The sequence below is a fragment of the Phaseolus vulgaris genome, chromosome 2 (assembly GCF_000499845.2).
Source record: "Phaseolus vulgaris cultivar G19833 chromosome 2, P. vulgaris v2.0, whole genome shotgun sequence".
Classification (NCBI taxonomy): domain Eukaryota; kingdom Viridiplantae; phylum Streptophyta; class Magnoliopsida; order Fabales; family Fabaceae; genus Phaseolus; species Phaseolus vulgaris.
In genome coordinates, this window is record NC_023758.2 from 3,438,911 (window position 1) to 3,457,575 (window position 18,665).

Here is an 18,665-nt window from a genome sequence, read left to right on the forward strand (position 1 = left end):
ATGTTTTGAAATGTTCTTATTTGTTGTTAATATAAAATTTTCAACACAATCTTCTCATATCAAAATTCTCCAACTCGTGTATAAAATTATATATTATAGATATTCAATAGATGATCTGACTTAATAAATTTAACAAACATTTATTAAGATGTGTCTTAGATAACTCTGATATTATATTAAAAGAAGAAGTTTAAATATAACTTTATAAAACCTACTGTGAAGTTTGTCCATAAGTGATTATTTTATATATATATATATTAATTTCAGTTATTTAAATTTTTTTTCAGTATTATTTTGAATATACATAATATTTCTCTTAACCATGGTAACAGGGTTGTTGGAACATATTATTATGCAGCGAATTAAAATAATAAAGCGTGTAATTTCCGAAAAGAAAATAATATTTTATTAATGCATATGAACTTTATCTTATCATATCATACTCTATCACAACACTCAACAATTCGCTCTTCTTCTCTTTCTCTTATCTTTGACATGAATACTCTTTCATCCACGCTCCACAGCGCGTGCCCTCTCCTTCCGCGGCCACCGGCGCCGCCGTCTCCGTCTTCCAAATGCCACACAAGGCTTCACCGCGTCAAGGCTTCCATTGCCGTCGAGCCGCAAACCAAGGTTGCTCTCATCAGAATTGGCACCAGGGGAAGGTATTCCTTTTCCCCATTTTCCCTTTTTCGCAAACCCTATCTTCCAATTGGGCTTCGCTATATTTTCTAGGGTTCTTCTGTAAACGTGTAGCGAAGATTTTCATTTTCAGAGTCCTACCATGAAATTGGGTCGTTCTTATATGTTTTTTTCATGTGTAGAGCAGTCCACTAGCTCTGGCGCAAGCACATGAGACCAGAGACAAACTCATGGCGTCACACCCAGATTTAGCTGAAGAGGGGGCTATTCAGATTGTGATAATCAAGACAACAGGTGACAAGATCCTCTCACAACCACTTGCAGACATAGGTGGGAAAGGTTTGTTCACAAAAGAAATTGATGAAGCACTGTTAAACAGTGAAATCGACATTGCTGTTCATTCAATGAAGGATGTTCCCACTTACTTACCTGATAAAACAATTCTGCCATGTAACCTTCCGCGAGAGGATGTTAGAGATGCATTTATATCCTTGAGTGCTTCTTCGTTAGCTGATCTTCCCCCTGGAAGTGTTATTGGTACTGCTTCGCTACGAAGAAAGTCACAGATACTCCACAGATATCCATCTCTTAATGTAAGTTAGTGATCTTTTTACTCATTATAAAGAATTGTTATTTCCTACATTTGTTTTGCTTAATTAGCTTTTCTGACCGCAGGATGTTATGAAAGTTGTTGTTACATACATTAGCAATATAATGTAAAAAGATAGAAAATTATGGTTAATGGGAAGTCATTTGAAGTTTCAATATCTATTTTTAAGATAACATAGAAAAGCAGATTGACAAATGGTCGTGTTAGTATTGTGTACGGTGAAGCCTAATCACACCAGTTGAAAAGAAGCACTTTGTGCTTGTCCACATTTAAAAAAATAAAAGAAGTTAAATAATAGAAATGGGTAGCTTGCATAATGCAATTAGCTAATGGTAGTTTGAAGAGTGTAGTTATAGGGATAAAATAGAACACAAAAGTGTGTACGCCAAAATTGCACATACCTTTTATGTATTGTTATAGATATCAATTTTTTAAAATGCTTATGAAAGTATGTAAAGTGAACTTGTATCACTTCCTACATTAATATATATTTTACAGCTGATGTCAGTTATGCATTGTGATTTGTGATCAAATAATGTAATGTCATATTGAAATCATTTGTGGATGCTAGAATGTAGTAGATAATCATTAGTATGCCCATGTTAACACCTTGTTAACATGGCATGTTAATAATACCTTGTTGACTTGGACTAACAAATTATGGTTGTGACTACTAAGTAACAGGCAACATGTCATCCTTGTGAGCCTTACTCTAGGGTTATGATCATTGTCTGTGTCTTTAAAATTTAGCCTTTTTAGAAAGTTATAGTCTTTATTCTCTTGCAGATTCAAATGGGCATTTTTTGCTGTTTTTTTAAACATTTCCTTTTTTCTGTCCATGTTGTTTAATTGGTCTTGTGCTACTTCATTTATGAAATTTAATTTTCTAGATCTCTGATAAATTGTTCTGGAATTTTATGTCTCAGGTGCAAGAAAATTTCCGGGGCAATGTCCAAACAAGGTTAAGAAAACTCAGTGATGGGGTTGTCCAAGCTACACTATTAGCATTAGCTGGGCTCAAACGCTTAAGTATGACAGAAAATGTAACTTCAATCCTATCAATCGAGGATATGCTTCCAGCTGTTGCCCAAGGTGCTATTGGAATAGCCTGTAGAAGTAATGACGATAAAATGGTAAGTGATTAAAATTTAGTGCTCAATCTTATCAGACCTGCTGATTTTTAGGGGTAGGGCAGGGGTTAATAGTGCCATGTAAGATCATATGTGTGTGCATAATTAATTGCAACAAATTCATTCTCAAATCAGAAAAAGATTGATTTATATTAAGAATCAGAAGCATTTTAACTCAATTGGATAAAAATAATACATATTTACATTGCACCTTGCATTATTCACTCATTTCAGATTCTCCATATTTATGACTTTTGGTTGATTGATTTCATCAGGCAGAATACATTGCTTCGCTGAATCATGATGAAACAAGACTAGCAGTGGTCTGTGAAAGGGCCTTTCTTCAGACTTTGGATGGGTCTTGCAGAACTCCTATTGCAGGATATGCTTGCAGAAACGAGGATGGCAATTGTTTGTTTAGAGGATTGGTTGCTTCCCCGGATGGAACCAGTGGTAGGAACATCTACTCATATATTTGTGTTATTTGACTCTGCATAGTTTTTAATCCTTCACAAGTAACTTTTCTCTAAGCTTGCCTGCAATTTCCTCTGTGCAGTACTAGAGACCACCAGGGTTGGTCCATATGCTGTTGAAGATATGATTGAGATGGGTAAGGATGCTGGCAAGGAGCTTCTGTCTCGGGCAGGACCTAACTTCTTCAGTAGTTAATTAAGGTTTGATGGTCAACTTTCGGTAATTGCTTCCCTGGATGATCATTCTTTGACGTTTTGTAGCTTTAGAGTAGATTGATTGTTCAATTGAGTTTGGGAAAGTGGACCTTAGGGTCAAATTGTTGTATTTTGAGGATAGTGACAGATATTTAGGTAGTTTGTATAATTTCCACGATAGTGGACTTTCGAGAGTTCATGCTAAACAACACCCCGGGTGTTCCTCAAATTCTCCAATATTTTATATTTCCTTGTTTACAAGCCACTTTGAAATAAAATGGTTAACATGGAATTTGGCAACTGTAATTATATTGTTAAAAGAGTGAGGATATTTCTTCCACCACCTCCATATTTTCGTCTTAATATGCAAATTCTCCTTTTGACATTTTGAACTGTGTAATTCAAAAATTTAAAGTGTCTTTCAGATTGGATTGTCATTTTGGATTGTGTAATCCGCAAATTTAAAGTGTATTTCAGATTGTATATTTTGGATATCTTTTTTTTTTTTTATTGATTACACAATTCGAAAGTAATTTTTTTTCTTAAATAAGGTTTCTGAATTATATAACTTAGAAGTTTTTTTTTTCTTAAAAAAATAATTTTTAAATTGTACAATTCTAAATTAAAATTAATTTTTGGATTTAAAAATATGTGAACGGAAAAATGTAACTTTTATACTTCGGCTGACCAATTTTATTTATTTTAAAAATAAGTTATGCTCAATAATTTACAATGTGTACAAAATTTTACAATAATTTATACATTCTGCACAATCAATTGAGTTAAACCCTCTGCTGAATATGTTATTGAGAAGTCCTTAAAAATATAAGATGTTTTAAATTAAAAATTATATATTAAGCATATTAATGAAATCAGAAGCCTTTAAAATGGGCCAATATTTATGAATGATCAAAGTGATGAACTATTTTTAATAGGTAAAGAAATGAAATATTTTGAGATAGTGACAATTAAAAACAGTGCTAATTATCGAGATAAACTTGTAACTTTTGTTTGACAAGAAAGAAATGAAAATACTTTTGATGACAATAATTAAGTTTTGGTAAGATATTATAATTCTTATATCTACACATGTTCAATAAAACTTTTTTTCATAAACAATTATTCGCTTCCTTCTACGTTAAGCAAGCAATTATCTGGTTCCTTACACAATAAGCATGCAATTATAAAAAGTATTGAAATCCGCTATTTATTGTAATCCTAAAATAATTTTGGTGAGTATGAATTACATAACATAGCCAATCATCACCATACCAATGTCTTTGTTGTTGAACAACAAGCTCTTATCTACACATCACAACAACTAAAGACTAATGCTTTCATGCTAATTTTCCTACAACTAAAGACTAATGCTTTCATGCTAATTTTCCAGATCAATTGTGATTTGTATTCAATACCTCCACCTAAAATATCTATTTTATCTTTAATTTTCTGGATACATAAATAAGATAATTCTATATATTTAAATCCAGAACTGAGATATAACTTCTGGATACGACCATCCGCAGTCTTATTTGGACACACAAAAATATTTTCTAAACACTAAGATCTGAAAGTTTTTTTTTTCTCATTCTAGATAAAAAAATCCAAAAAAAAGTAACTTAAATTGATAGATGCATATCACAATTGTTCCACTGCAGGGAGAATTAGCCATGCTTTCATCCTATTCACCATTTTATAAAATCTTTAGATTAAAGACCCATTTGATAAACTTCGAAAATATAGTGTAATATTTTAGATTTTTTAAAACAGTATTGAATTAAAAAAAAATATTAGTATCAAGTTCAAACAAAATTGTGAAAGAACTTTTTTAGAATTTGTTTCTAAATATATTAATATACAATCAACTTTTTTCTATTACATCAATTTACAAAACTTTTTTCACTTTCTACTCTCTCCTTTAATCAAAAACATCATTTTTTTTTCACTTTCTTTCTCTTCTTTTCTTATCTTTTCCCCTTCCTCCTTCTTGAAACAAAGTCTGATTGAATGTAGAGGAGTGAGTTGTGAATGGTGATGTGTTCCATGGTATGTGTCTCGAACATTCATTTTAAATGGTATGTCCGTGTTGGATATATGTATTGAATATCGACACTCGTACGTCACTCATAGAATACGTGTCGGTGACGTGTCCAATTCAAAAAATATTTATTGAATTTTAAACAATTTTAAGATGATTATAATATAATTAAAAAAAAATACATTAATTTTTTAAAAATTCAAATTTATTATATAAATTTTTATTATAATTACATAAATAACGAAGAAACATTTTATGTTAAAAAAAATTGAAACATATATTTATGTAAATAAATCTTAAATCTTTATTATTCATGTCCTTTTTTCTTGGCGAATTGGTTCAAAAGAAAATTGGTGGCATTTTTGAGTGGCTAAAAGAACAACCCCTACTGATTCTGATAAGACATTTTGATGACTTTATAGTGATGGAGGCCAAAAGTAGAATAGCAGAGGAGACTATTTAAATGGAAGCACAACCACTGATCACAGTATTCATAAAGTAGCAGCTGCGTCATACCAACTTTTGGTCCGAATCAAGAATCTTAACAAATGTTTCACCACTATTCTTCACAGTGATGCACGTAAACCAAGATAATCATCAAAATATAAACGCCACAAACTTTGAAGTACATCACTATCAGTAATAGTAGTGTTCATTTTTCTTGTAAAATACATCCTTTTCTTAAAAAAATCATTAATACTTCATATGCATTGAATTCTAAAGATAAACAAACCAAGTATCTGAGTTCATGTTTTGATAGAAAGAGATATCGGTGGACATCAAATGAGAGTTATGAAATGGAAATAGCATAGCATGTATAAACGATTGAAAGGAAAGTCAATATTTGAAAAGTAATGAAAGCATCTGGTGAAAGACACTTCCACCACTTTGATATCAATAATTACCTCCAAAGCTGAGAAACTGAGGCCATGTATGTTCTGCCTATTATTTAGTGGTAGTGATGATTGTAGAGGTTGTTAATGATAAGATAAAATGAATTATGACTTTATTATGGGAATCATTAGAGTTACACACGCATCCGTAAGAGGATATTGAGACTAAAGATCGAGAAATCCAGTTGACCAAGTCTAATGAAATGAGAGTCCACAAGATACGTTCAAGTCCAAGCCTAAACCCAAACTAGAGGATTAGTAAGTCGAAAGCACAAACCAAAATAGAAGATCGAGAAGCGCTTCAGATGAAAGAAGTTGTTTCTAGGCCCGATAAGAATAGTAGTGGTTAACCTTCACTTTCTCTTCTCTTCTCGTCATGGTTACTTATCAAGTTCATATCTCACATAATAAATTCTCTTATTCTTGGGGACCATGACAACAGTATTTTCCATGAAGTTTGGTTATTTATGAGCAGATAATAGTGATATTCGAAGCTTTTAAGAAAATGGTCCATTTGGGGTGCATGGTACTTCAAAAAGAACAGAACTTGTCCTTAGAGCAACTTACAACACAAGTCTTTATATTTTAAGTGTGGCTTGGTTTATCTTTGCTCTTTGTGTGGCTTGGTTTCCAATGACAACATCACCATGTCAATATTCCATCTGATATATGCCATCGTACTCTTGTCTTTCACCTGCTTCTTTATAGTTGTGATTTGTGCTTCGTGGTGCCCATATCAAAATTTCCAACAAAGCAATCAACGATTTGAGCAGAAAACAGATAAGTTTTGGGTGTTCAGTGAACAAACAGAAAGATGGGTTGAGGCAAAACTGCCCTATGATCTCCTCTCTTGTGTTAACGGTGACTGTAGAAAAGTGGGGTCAATACTTCAGACTGAGAAACAAAAAGTGTTGGAGCTTGAAGACAAACTTGATGAGCAAAAGACAAGTGATGAAAATAAGGATAGTAAAATGGAATCAGAGGATGTGGTTCTGGTTCAGAGGAAGAAAATTTCCTTGACTAAAATATCTGAGACATCTGTGTGGGTCACTGGTGTAAGTGGGTCTATCTATGAGAGGTTTTGGAATGGAATGGAATGGGTGATTGTCTCTCATGACTTGCCTGTATCAGCAGGAAATGCCGTATCAGTTCTTGTCATCAATCAGACGATTCTTGCTCTATCAGAAGCAGGGAAATTATATCAGGTAATCATCCATAAAGTTAGAAGATACATGAATTGCTGTGTATGCAATGAAACCTTAAACACTGACACACCAAGCATTGAGCATATCAACTCTAATTTTGAGAAATTATTACGCAGAGAGGAACTATGTGGCCTTGGCTATGACTATCTCGTATCTACATTTTTTAATTTATGACAAAATTTTTGTAATGTGTGTCACATGAAATTAGCTACCCGTATCTTCAGACCATGTAATAATTTCTCCATTTTCAGATACATGTGCACTTGCATGTAATACTATGCAATTCAATCTAACACAACTTTATGCATAGCCTGTTATGTTAAGATTCAACTCTTGGATAAGTATTCAAATGTAATAAATGAAGGGATACTCTGTAATTTGTTGGAAATTGGAACTGCAACAATTGGCCTTGTCTCATGGATTTTGCTTTGCAGCTACGAGGGCAACACAGTGAAAGTTCAGAACCAGTTTGGGTTGACTTCACAGCTACTTGTCCTGAGAAAAATCTTTTGATAAAGTCTGGAGTTGCTTCACGTGATGGACAGTAAGTGAAATTTTACTTTCTGAGATCAAACATATACACCATGAGCATTGCTAAAGCATAGTCTGTTGTGTTGTTACATTGTGGAGCAGGAGAGCTTATTTCTGTACAAAGAATGGAACACTGGTAGAACTTGCTTGGGTTGAGCCCCCGAGGTAAAACTCAGTTTTGGTGAAAATATTAGTAACTAGAATGTTAAATTCTAAACTCTTTATCCTTTAATAAATGGATTCAAAGGTATTGCTAATTTTACCTCAATCTTGACAATATAGAACAGATGGATAAATCATGGTCAACCAGCTAGAGCAAATGTAGCTGCAATAGCAGATGCTGCTTCAAGAAGAGAAGTAGTATACGCCATAAGGTGAGTGGTTTGTGTGTGTATGTGTTGCTTGAGGCACATTTTGTCTGCATTTTTATTTACTTTTTTTTTTCTTTTCTTTCATAATTCCTTAATTCCTACAAGGTTTGATCCTGTAGAATCTGATCCATTTCATCATTGAACGAAAAGTAAGAACAAAATCAGATCAATTTTTCGATCAAAAGTACTATGTAAAATCCTTGGATTTTTCCTCTTTCTCTGGATAGGTAGAGCGTTTGAATCATATCACATTTCATGAAGGATCTCTAATGAGTGTCATGCCTTTAAATACAGTAGTAGAAGGCTTTGTTGCACTAAATAACTATAAAGGCTTAGAAAGCATTATAAGTCATTACTCTCTTTTGAGGTCATTTCTTTTAATGAGAATCAAAAAGCACTCTTAATCTTTGGCTTCTGACAAACTTAACAAATGATGTGGGGCTGTAGTTCTGCTGGAGATCTTTATGAATATGACAAAGTCAAAACCATCATGGAAGAGACACATATGGCAAGATAAAACATCACAAGCTGCTCCTCTGATGTCATCTAAAGGGTGCAGTTTCCAAGGATTGAGTGATGATCATTCAGAATCTCTGTTCCTTTTAACAAAGGTCTGTTTGTACAAGTATTTTATGAACGTTGTAATCATTTTCAGAAAAAAGTGCCACCAAGACTTCTTCTCTTAACAACATCATAAAATGTGAAAAATTCCCTCTTTAAATAGTTTGTCTAATGGAACTTGGTGGAAGAAAAAAGTGACCAAGGAGAAACTATATTGTTGTCAATTCTGTGTAAAGCTGAACCATTGTATCAAATATGATTTTTTTTTAAAAATCCAATGGCTTTTGCACATCACTTGAACATGCTTAGCTTGGCTTGTACAGGGGTAACATTGCTTTTTGATGAATTTATTCTTATCCATCTAGGAGGACACCATTTTCTAAAATACTTGGTTGATCATACAGGAAGGCACTTTGGTAGAGAGAAGGTTCCATCAAAGGAAGTGGAAATGGGTAGTTCATGGAAAACCTCAAGATCAAAATTTAACATCTATTACACCAGCTCTACAAGATGAATCAGCTGAAACATCCTCCACTTCCTTATTCTTCACTACATCATATGGATTTGTCTTTGAATATCAAATTTCAAAACAATTAGGTGAGTCATCTCATCTCATAATATGGATTTGTCTTTGAGTATCGAATTCCAAAACAATTAGATCAATCATCTCATCTCATAATATGGATTTGTCTTTGAATATCAAATTCCAAAACAATTAGGTGAGTCATCTCATCTGATAATGAAAAAAAAGTTTTACAGCCCATTAATTTAACAGTTCCAACAATGAATTTCCAGAAGTATGGAAAAGTCACCAGCATCCTCTCCATGCAAAAGCAGCAAGAGGCATAGCAGGCTTACAATTGTACATTGGCAGAATACTGTTTCCACTAGATGATGGAAGACTTGCAGAATTACATACTTTAGGAGTAGGTGGTGAAAGTTCAGGACCATCTCAGCCTCAAAACATCCGAAGGAAATCATCAACCAAATATGCTTGGTCAATACTAGATGTGCCAGAGAGTGAGGGATGGAATGCAGAATACTGCACACAAGAACGTGGCCTCAGAAACTGTCTCACTGGCATAAAAGATGAGTCAGAGGAATCAGTAGTAAGTTCTGTAACAGGTAGGACTGATTCATTATTTATCTCTGAGTACTTCAGGTGGTAGACTGATTCAATCTTCAGAAGAATACAATCATGTGCCAGATAACTGGATTAGTACTAACTTTCGCTTGAGATTGATAGATGTGGGGAAGTCATTTTTCTTAATAACAGATGATGGTTTGATTCTTGAATACATTTGCATTGAGAGTGCATGGATGTGGCTGAGGCATGAGAGCTTTACACCAATGAAAGGTATATTGAGTAACTACAATGGAAGCTTATTCATGGTTGATACAAGTGGGAGTTTGCTCCTTAGAGAAAGAAGAGGCAAGGAGATAGCATGGAGGAATTGCACAGCTCTGAGGAGAGGAAGAAATGTTAATGGAGGTCAACCTTGGGATGGATTACAAGGCCAAGAAAGGAAGGTTACAACTGAAGACACACTCTTCTTTGTGAGCAAAACTGGAAGACTAATGAAGTTAGTGGTAAGTAAACTCTAAAGAATAACTATTCACTCCACTTAAATTGCGTGTCCGTGATTCCTCTTAAATTGCGTGTTCGTGTCGGTGAAGTGTCCAATTCAAAAATATTTGTTGGATTTCTTATCATTCTAGCACGGTTTTAACACAATTTTAAAAAAGATAAATACATTAATTTTTTTAAAAACACAAATTTATTGTATAAATTTTTATTATGATTATAAGACACAAATATTTTTGAAACAGTCATGAAAAACATATTTCTGGTAAAAAATCTGAAACGTACTTATACATATAAATTTTTATAATCAATTTATATAATTTATAATTATATAATATATAGATCCGTATCTACGTCTTCTACATTTTAGAGATTATTCGTATCTTTGTGTGAATATCGTATTAGTGTGTTAGATAGAAGAATAGAAGAAAACGATGAAAATATTGATCCTGCAGCAGTATTACATAAGTGCATAGATTTATAAAAAAAAAAAACAAAGTTTATGTTTAATTTAATTTTTTTTTGCCAATCATATACATGGATAGAATTATTTGGGGATAAATTCCTCCGACATCAGAATCAATTACAGCACCAAAAGTTGCAATAACTGGTGAAGTAAATATTATACAAAATTTTCCCAGGTTTCTTCGAAGAAGTTGAAATGGAAAGATTGCAGAAACCCTCCAGATGCTAAGGTTGCATGTATACTAGACCAGGAATTGTTCAGAAAAAACATAGTATTTGTCATTGGAAGAAATGGTCACCTATATCAGTATAACAAAGTGACTGATTTGTGGCATGAGCATTACCATTCTCAGCATTTGGTTCTATCACAGTCTCCTGGAACAGTTATAAGACCATCATTGAAAACACTCTCAGGTTCCCTCTTCATGATTTCAATAGATGGTGGCCTTGTTGAGTATCAATGGAGCTCAGTGTATGGATGGAACTGGGTGGAACATGGAACACCCAATAGAGATGTAACACTTGTAGGTTCACCAGGTCCAAGCTTTGAAGGCAATCAATTACTTTTTACTGGTTCTGATGGAAAAGTATACCTTAGATACATGCACAAAAAGTCATGGAAGTGGAAGGACTGTGGTTTCCCTTATGTGGGAAATAAACTGGTTGAAATTGAAGCACGTTCACATGGAGGATTCCAAGAAGAGAAAGTAGATTGCAGTGATAAAGATTCTGCATCACACTTGAAGAAGGGCCAAACCAACTTTGGTGACATGAACATTAGATGTGACTCAAAGGTAAATATTGCAGTCCAAATTCATAATTTGTATAATGACTGACATGGAATTGAATGCTAAAAACAACACATCATAGCATGGTATTGATTGAGTCTGATACACACAGGTGGCACCTACAAGACCAATTCAATTTTCTAAAGGTTCTGTCATATTTGAGCTCAGAGATGGCAGGGTAAGAACTTGAATTCAATGAGATTTACAATTATCTGATGACAAATCATATTTTACAATATGGTCTGAATATAACATGTTAACCTCTTAAATATAACTTTCTTTTGCTCAATCCATTTGCTGTGAGTGTTAGCATTTTGTTGTATGATTTGAAATTAACATCTACCAATCTTCACTAAATTGCTGAAACCTTTCAACATATAGCAGCATTTCTATCTATTAAAAAGTACACTTCTAACTCAACCTTATATAAAATCAGTTTATAAAATTAGATTTTACTCAATTGTATGCTAGGAAGTGTTGATAATGGACTCATACCTCAAAAAGCTCATTAGAAAGACATTCAAACTCATATGACTAAAAGACATTCAAACTCAAATAACTATTTATGAATGTTTGTCTGTTTGTGAGAATTCTTGAAAAATCTTTCTGTTTTAGTTTTCTTTTAACCACCAATATCAGAGATAATGAATTTTTTTTCAGATTCTATCAAATGCCAAAGTTATTAACCATTATAATTATTATATTTTTGACAATATCTCTTATGACAGTTGGCAGAAATTGAATTGGTGGAGAAGAGAAAATGGGTGTGGTCTCAGATCATTGGCACTCCAGCTAGTCTTTGCTCAGAGAATTATTGGAGTACTGTACCATACAGCCTTTCTTGAATTTAATTCCAATGCATTATTGTTGTGAAAAGGTTCTACACTCACTCAATTATGCATTCTTACATTATAATAAAGAAATAGTTTTTTCCAAACACTTTTTCAAGTTATTCAAAACATGAGAAATAACCGATAAACTTAATTTATAATAGATTCGAAATAATAAATAATTTTGATATAATGTGAATTTTAAGTTTAACTTAATTTTATCAAATTATCTTATAAAATATGATTTATATTCATTTATATATTATAAAATATATTAATCATAGATTTGGATTTGTAACCAATAACCTCACAAGTTAGTTAACTAAGAAATTGTACACTATATATAACTTTACCTTTCTACACAAGTTATTTAAAAAAAAATCTAAAAAAACAAATTTATAGCAGAAGGTAATTCTCAAGTTAATGAGGGTAAAATTAATACATTGGTAATATTTAAAAAATTAGTAAAAGTAATTATTTTTGTTGGTGTATGTGATTTTATCTAAAGTGTCTTATTTTAAAGACAGATGATATTATTTATACACTTTTGATTATTAGGTATAATTGATATGAAGTCTTATATTCTATTAAATGAATTTCACATTATTTTTCTAATAATATAAAATATATTAAAAAAGACGTATTTGAAAATGTACTATTATACTCTCTCTTTAAAAACATTATTTTATGTTTTCTTGAGAATCGATTTCTCTAACCCAAGCAAGAGAAAAAAAAAAGCAAGGAATTACAGATGCTTGAGCTAGTTAATTTTAATTTCATGAAGTTTTTATATAATTTTGAAAATATTTTTTAAAGCCCAAATTGTAATTAACTTGCTAAATTAATATTGAAGACATTTCGAAATTTCTTGTAAATATATTAGGTAATTTTTAAAAGAAAACACAAATAGTTAGGAAATCAAATTACTTTAACGTTTATGTAATTTGAAAAGATTATGAGGTGAAAGACTAGGAAGAATTGTATGCAACTTTGGAAATAATTTTTGAAACCCAGTTCAGTTTGAACTATGAACTTGTAAAATATATTCCAGTGAACTAAATGGCAGTTTGGTGACTCTTTCTTCCGGCACAACTTCCCCCACTTCCATAAATTTTCGTATTTTCAAAAATATTCTTATGTAATATTCTTTTCAAAAATATTCTTATGTAATATTCTTATTACATAATCTGAAAGTCATTTTTTAAATTCGTAATTAATTTTCGAATTATATGATCCAGAAATCTTTTTTCATATGCATAATTAATTTCTGAATTATATAATTCAGAAGTCTTTTCTAGCTTTCAGATTGTGTAATCCAGAAGCATTTTTTTCAAATGCGTACTCGGATTATATAATCCAGAAACTACTACAAAATCTAGACTTCTGGATTATATAATCCATAATACCATTAATGAAATATGAAAATGACACAAGAAAGATAAAAAAATATTTTTATGTTTTGTATGAGATATCAAAAGAACATATGGAGGTGCAGGAAGAAACGGTCTAGTTTGTTTTAGACAATGCCAATGAATTAGCAGTTCAATCGAGTCAAAATTGATTGAGTGCAGAAAGCAATTGCCTTCCTTGCACCCCTACATTGCACTACAAAACAAAATTAAAAAAAAATGCAGACATAAATCCGAAAAGTCAACTTCACAATATCAATTTGAACCTACCTAATCATCTTTCAAAATTTTCAAAATTACCCTTTATTCTGAATTTGAAAATTTTAAAATACAATTCAAAAATCTCAAGTAAATTCATAATAAAAGAAACATTCGGTAAAAGAAAATCCAGAACAGAATCTAGAAATACACTCTGGAAAAGAATTTCCAGAATTCAAAAATATGTTCTGAAAATTCTGGAAGTATTTTTTATATACACCCTCATTTCATTTTAAGATCATTTTCTTCATTTCCCAGAGACATTTTTATCATTTTAGTGGAAAATTGGGTATAGGTTGAAATTGATATGGTGTGGAAAGAATTTTACAACTGAAAACAGTTTTATTTGGTTAAACATGTAGCCCAATTTGATTTGGCAGAGCTGGGCCGAATACTTTGTAAACCTTATATCCATCTCCTATCTCAAGACTGTTTCTTCCTGCACCTCCATATCTTCTTCTGGCACCTCCATACACAACATGAAAATACATTTTTATCCTTCTTGTACCACCCCATAAAATAACTTCTGAATTATGTAATGCGAAAATCTTTTTTCAAATGCGTTTCCAGATTACATAATCTGGAAGTATCCAGAAATATATGAAAAAAGACTTCCGAATTATATAATCCGGAAGCTAATTACAAATTTAAAAATTGACTTCCAGATTATATAATCCAAAATATTACATAAGAGCATTTTTGGAAATACGAAAATCTATGGAGGTGAGAGAAGAAGGTATGGAGTGCAGGAAGAAGCAGCCCTATCTCAAAGTCGCGTACACATAATTGCATTTTGTAGTAGAAAAACTCATAATACAAAATAGAAATGGAATGAAAAGGTTTGATTCAATCTATTCTCTTTAGTTTTGTTGACTCCATTGATCAACCTCCTAAGTGGTTCTTGGTTGGCATGTGCAACACGCTTACAAGATTAGCAATAGAAAGCATATATGGTGCAATTGACAATTATTTACTCCTTTTCTGCTGGGGATCTCAATTATTTTTTCTTTCTCTCTATATTTAATGTCAATATAATTAGACATGTTTCTAATAATTCTTTTTTAGTTTATTGAAGCTTTTGTAATTCTTGCTTCAGTTTACTTTCAATAACAAACAGATCAAGGCTTTTACTTAAGAGTTTTGTATGGTTACTTTCTAATTGTCTTAGTTCAATAACCCATACAATAAAGTGTGTTTAGATGAGACAATTTAAGAAATTGTGAATTTTAAATTCCTTGAAGTGAACGAATAATACTGATTATGAAGACTAAATTGTAATTTTAGATTAAAAAATACAAATGTACCTGACTTTCTACATAAATGCGATTTTGATCACCCAAATGCGATTTTGTTTGGTATTCGGTTGAAGAGACCATATATAACTCAATCTAAGTTGCCATTATCTTCTTGAATAAAAACTAATAGAATTAGCTATAATCATTACACAAGTCTTAGAAGAATGATTTGAAAAACTAGAAGACAATAACAAACAATCAGGCATACATTTGGAGAGCCAAAAAAGTTACAAAAACCATATAATATTATCTCAGTATTAGAAATTTCTATAACCGAAAAACAATTTAGATTCCATTACCCCATCTACTGTTTACAACGTCCTACATCTATCACATACAAGAAGAAACAAATCTCAAGTACAGGCTTTAAAAGTTCAGGCAACTTCATGTGCATGTGTGCATCTTTCCTATTTGTAATGCCCCTAAAAAGAAATTCTCCCAAAAACATGAAACCCTTGCTTCTCCCCCCAATTGGGAACATTGGAACTCACTTCTCAGTTTCAACGGGTATACAAGCACAAGCTTAGAAGATGAACGGTGATAAGTCAAAAAATCATTAACTAATTTAATTTTGGTTATTGGAAGATACTTTTTTTTTCCTCTTATGTTTGGGCTTGACGGCATCCTTCAGAGTCTTACCTTCATTGCTCTGCCCACCGGTTAGAGACTTGTCAATTGGAGAAAAATCTGTCTTAATTTCCTGTGGTGGTTCCTTGGGCTTAGTCTCACTTCTTGAATCCTTTCGTTTAATAGGAACTGATGGTCCTGCATATCATACAGCTATTCTAATGAGTGGAGGCACTCAGGCACCATTAGACCACACACACGAGTAATTGACAGACACCAACTTATAATTTGAAATGGATAATGAATCCTGATAAGAAAAAAGCCTAAATAAAAGCAACAGAAGAAAGCTAATTTCATAATTGAAGATGAAAGAGCAGCTATTACCCCGTGAAGCCAGAGAAGCTTTTAGAAGATCTGAATCGACAGCCTCTGAGTATGGATCCCTGAGGAAGTGAAGGAACAACGGTGTAAAGATATAACATGCAATTTTATTAAATTTAAAAGAATAAGTGTTACTTATTATGTCCTTAACATAGAGAAAATTCAGAATGGAAGGATCTCAAAATGGTAACTGTTCTCACCGAATCTCTCATCAAAAGCCTAGAAATATTTTTTCTATACGTTACAATGATCAATTGACGAAAGCATTAAAGTGTTTAGTTCTCCTTCCAAAGTATAACATGCCTTATAAGAAGCAATAGCTCAACCATAAAATCGAACTAACCGAACAGTACAGTAACCTTATGATTTTAAGGAGAGAAAAGTTAATTTGCTATGAAACTCTTTAAATTCATGCAGCTCGGAGTCAGCAAGATTGAAATCAAATATAATTGTTGCCTCATTGACCCCAAAATGATATTGTTGTACCAAGACTCAATTAGTTGAGGAAGTTAATTATTTTTTCTATCTTTTCATAAATTGATTCATTTAGTTTGATCTTGTTGAGCAGTGAAAAACTATCAAACTTCATCCTTGTGGTTTGCTACTTTGCTTTATCATAGAGTTCAACTACTTTTGCTCAAAGTGTATTAATATTAATTTTTATATCAGAGATAAACTCTTACTGGTTTAGTCTATAAGTGGAATCCATGAAACATAAACTCTCAAATTTGACACCTTACTCTGCAACTTGTAATAGTGATTACTAGTTTCATTTTCTTTTGTATACAATGATTATAAACAAATTTCAAAACCAAAAACGAACAAAAAGAAAAGTATTAGTTTTTGGACTAGCTGATAACATACCAACTTGAAGATCCACCGGTGAAATTCTTCGAGTCTCCATCCTTACTATGTTCTTGTCCTGAAGGTGTGGCTTCACATTCCATAGAATTTTCCTCTTCTTTCAGCTTCAAATTTTCCAAACCGCTACCATCCTCATCACCAACTAATTGATTTTGTTTTTCACCTATTCCAGCAGAAGCACCACATACATCCACAACAACAGACGAAGAGTGCCGCTTAATCTTCCTTAACGCCCTTTCATTGTTGTGTATTTCTACCTAATCAGAGAACACAAACAAAAAAACAATTTACCAAACACATAGACTACAAAATTGATATGACACTCAAACAAGTGAAGCAATATACAGTGAAGAAAAGAGAACTCACAGCATCCTTAATCTTAGTTGTAATATCAATAGCTTTATCATGAGCAAGTTTCAAGCAATGCATGATAAATCTATGAGAGACACCCTCTCCCCCAGCCTTCTGAATCGCACAAACGTCGCCGTTTGAATTAAGCGTCGCAGTCATGCGTCCCGTCATCACACACTCTTCTTCATGCGTAGGATCTATCACCTACACACATAAACCCTAAACCCTAACTAAAAGCTCCAAAACCGAAATCATGCAAAAAGAAAAAAACGGAAGAATCCTTACAAGGAGATTTTCATTGCTGAAAAATCCAAACGTAACAGCAATCGGGAGATGATGTATAATCAACGGAATCGGATCGCGCTCTTCGGGAGGATGCACCACCACTTCCTGGCCGTCTTCTCCGGCCAGCGAGCATTCCGGCCGTCGGAACGTCAACAGAGAAGCCAGCGCCGCGATATTGGCAGCGTCAACGAGATTTCCGGCATTGTCGAGGATGTGGATATCAACGCGAATGGCCCAAACGAGTTTGCCGGAGAGGACACAGAGCGACTCGGTGTCGATGGCACGGCTTTCGCGCAGGCCGCGGTCGACGACGCGGCCAAGCTCGACGGCGGACTCGGCCGGGCGACCGGGCTCGAAGGAGGGGTCGGCCATGGGAGAGAACTCGGTGAAGATGGAGAGGGAGCCCTCGTTGGGCCTGTCTTTGTAGGGCCTAACGAGTTGGGCTGTGACGAAGGTGATGACGTGGGTGTGGCCCAAATGGACCTCCGCGGAGCCGTCTTGCTTGGCGAGGTTGATGGTGAGCTTGCGGTGGTCGGAGGGGCGGCGGCCGTCGACACGGAGGTCGGACAGAAGAGCCGCTTCGATGAATTTGTTGTCGTTGAGAGGCATTCGCCAACTGTTTGCTAGCCTCTGCTCCATCTTCACTGCCTCTGCTTCGCAATGTTTGGGTTTTAGGTCAAAACTATTCTTATTACTTCAATATCACTCTCTGTAACTGGGTTTATATTATGTTATTTCAATCTAAATATATTTTTTTTCTTTTAATAAGTATTTTACGAGATATATATTCTTTTATTTAATTTTAAATGTATTTTTGGTTTAAATATTTTTTATATTTTACTAGTGGAAACAATCTGTATTTTTTTATTTTTATCATATATATATATATATATATTTATGTTTAATATTTCAATTCATATTTTTTTTAAAAGTAAAAA

The 18,665-nt window shown here is 33.2% G+C and overlaps 3 protein-coding genes across 9 annotated transcripts; 2 read left to right on the plus strand and 1 right to left on the minus strand.

The window, feature by feature from the left end:
• The first annotated feature begins 430 nt into the window (after positions 1-430).
• On the plus strand, positions 431-3,356 carry LOC137810266 (porphobilinogen deaminase, chloroplastic-like). The gene is made up of 5 exons (XM_068611440.1): positions 431-665; positions 830-1,235; positions 2,179-2,385; positions 2,658-2,835; positions 2,939-3,356. The coding sequence occupies exons 1-5, from the start codon at positions 496-498 to the stop codon at positions 3,049-3,051; spliced, it is 1,074 nt and encodes a 357-aa protein (XP_068467541.1). The 5' UTR covers positions 431-495; the 3' UTR covers positions 3,052-3,356.
• Positions 3,357-5,836: 2,480 nt separating this feature from the next.
• On the plus strand, positions 5,837-12,363 carry LOC137810267 (uncharacterized). 6 transcript variants are annotated; one of them, XM_068611446.1, is made up of 7 exons: positions 5,837-7,186; positions 7,621-7,730; positions 7,820-7,882; positions 8,000-8,091; positions 8,536-8,699; positions 9,054-9,246; positions 9,445-10,239. In XM_068611446.1, the coding sequence occupies exons 1-4, from the start codon at positions 6,629-6,631 to the stop codon at positions 8,010-8,012; spliced, it is 744 nt and encodes a 247-aa protein (XP_068467547.1). In that variant the 5' UTR covers positions 5,837-6,628; the 3' UTR covers positions 8,013-8,091; positions 8,536-8,699; positions 9,054-9,246; positions 9,445-10,239. The 6 variants fall into 6 exon arrangements, with proteins under 6 accessions (XP_068467547.1, XP_068467545.1, XP_068467544.1 ...); XM_068611444.1 differs by having other exon boundaries at positions 8,005-8,091; positions 9,445-10,236; XM_068611443.1 differs by lacking the exon at positions 9,445-10,239 and having other exon boundaries at positions 7,817-7,882; positions 8,005-8,091.
• A 3,143-nt stretch (positions 12,364-15,506) lies between these two features.
• On the minus strand, positions 15,507-18,429 carry LOC137810268 (exosome complex component RRP45A-like). Of its 2 annotated transcripts, none has more exons than XR_011080861.1 (5): positions 17,728-18,429; positions 17,458-17,646; positions 17,092-17,344; positions 16,231-16,289; positions 15,507-16,044 (listed from the first exon to the last, which is right to left on the minus strand). XR_011080861.1 is itself a non-coding variant. In XM_068611447.1 (5 exons), exons 1-5 carry the CDS (start codon positions 18,364-18,366, stop codon positions 15,845-15,847), a joined length of 1,344 nt encoding a protein of 447 aa, XP_068467548.1. In that variant the 5' UTR covers positions 18,367-18,423; the 3' UTR covers positions 15,507-15,844. The 2 variants fall into 2 exon arrangements, 1 of the variants encoding a protein (XP_068467548.1); XM_068611447.1 differs by having other exon boundaries at positions 17,092-17,348; positions 17,728-18,423.
• Positions 18,430-18,665: the final 236 nt, after the last annotated feature.

Coding starts and splice junctions, on each gene's coding strand:
- LOC137810268 (XM_068611447.1), bottom strand. CDS start 18,366: ATGGAGCAGAGGCTAGCAAACAGTTGGCGAATGCCTCTCAACGACAAC. Junction 17,647..17,727: donor TCAGCAATGAAAATCTCCTT/GTAAGGATTCTT, acceptor TTATGTGTGTAG/GTGATAGATCCTACGCATGA. Junction 17,349..17,457: donor CAACTAAGATTAAGGATGCT/GTGAGTTCTCTT, acceptor TTCTCTGATTAG/GTAGAAATACACAACAATGA.
- LOC137810266 (XM_068611440.1), top strand. CDS start 496: ATGAATACTCTTTCATCCACGCTCCACAGCGCGTGCCCTCTCCTTCCG. Junction 1,236..2,178: donor ACAGATATCCATCTCTTAAT/GTAAGTTAGTGA, acceptor TTTATGTCTCAG/GTGCAAGAAAATTTCCGGGG. Junction 2,836..2,938: donor TTCCCCGGATGGAACCAGTG/GTAGGAACATCT, acceptor TCCTCTGTGCAG/TACTAGAGACCACCAGGGTT.
- LOC137810267 (XM_068611442.1), top strand. CDS start 9,970: ATGTGGCTGAGGCATGAGAGCTTTACACCAATGAAAGGTATATTGAGT. Junction 10,240..10,875: donor GAAGACTAATGAAGTTAGTG/GTAAGTAAACTC, acceptor AAATTTTCCCAG/GTTTCTTCGAAGAAGTTGAA. Junction 11,494..11,599: donor ACATTAGATGTGACTCAAAG/GTAAATATTGCA, acceptor TGATACACACAG/GTGGCACCTACAAGACCAAT.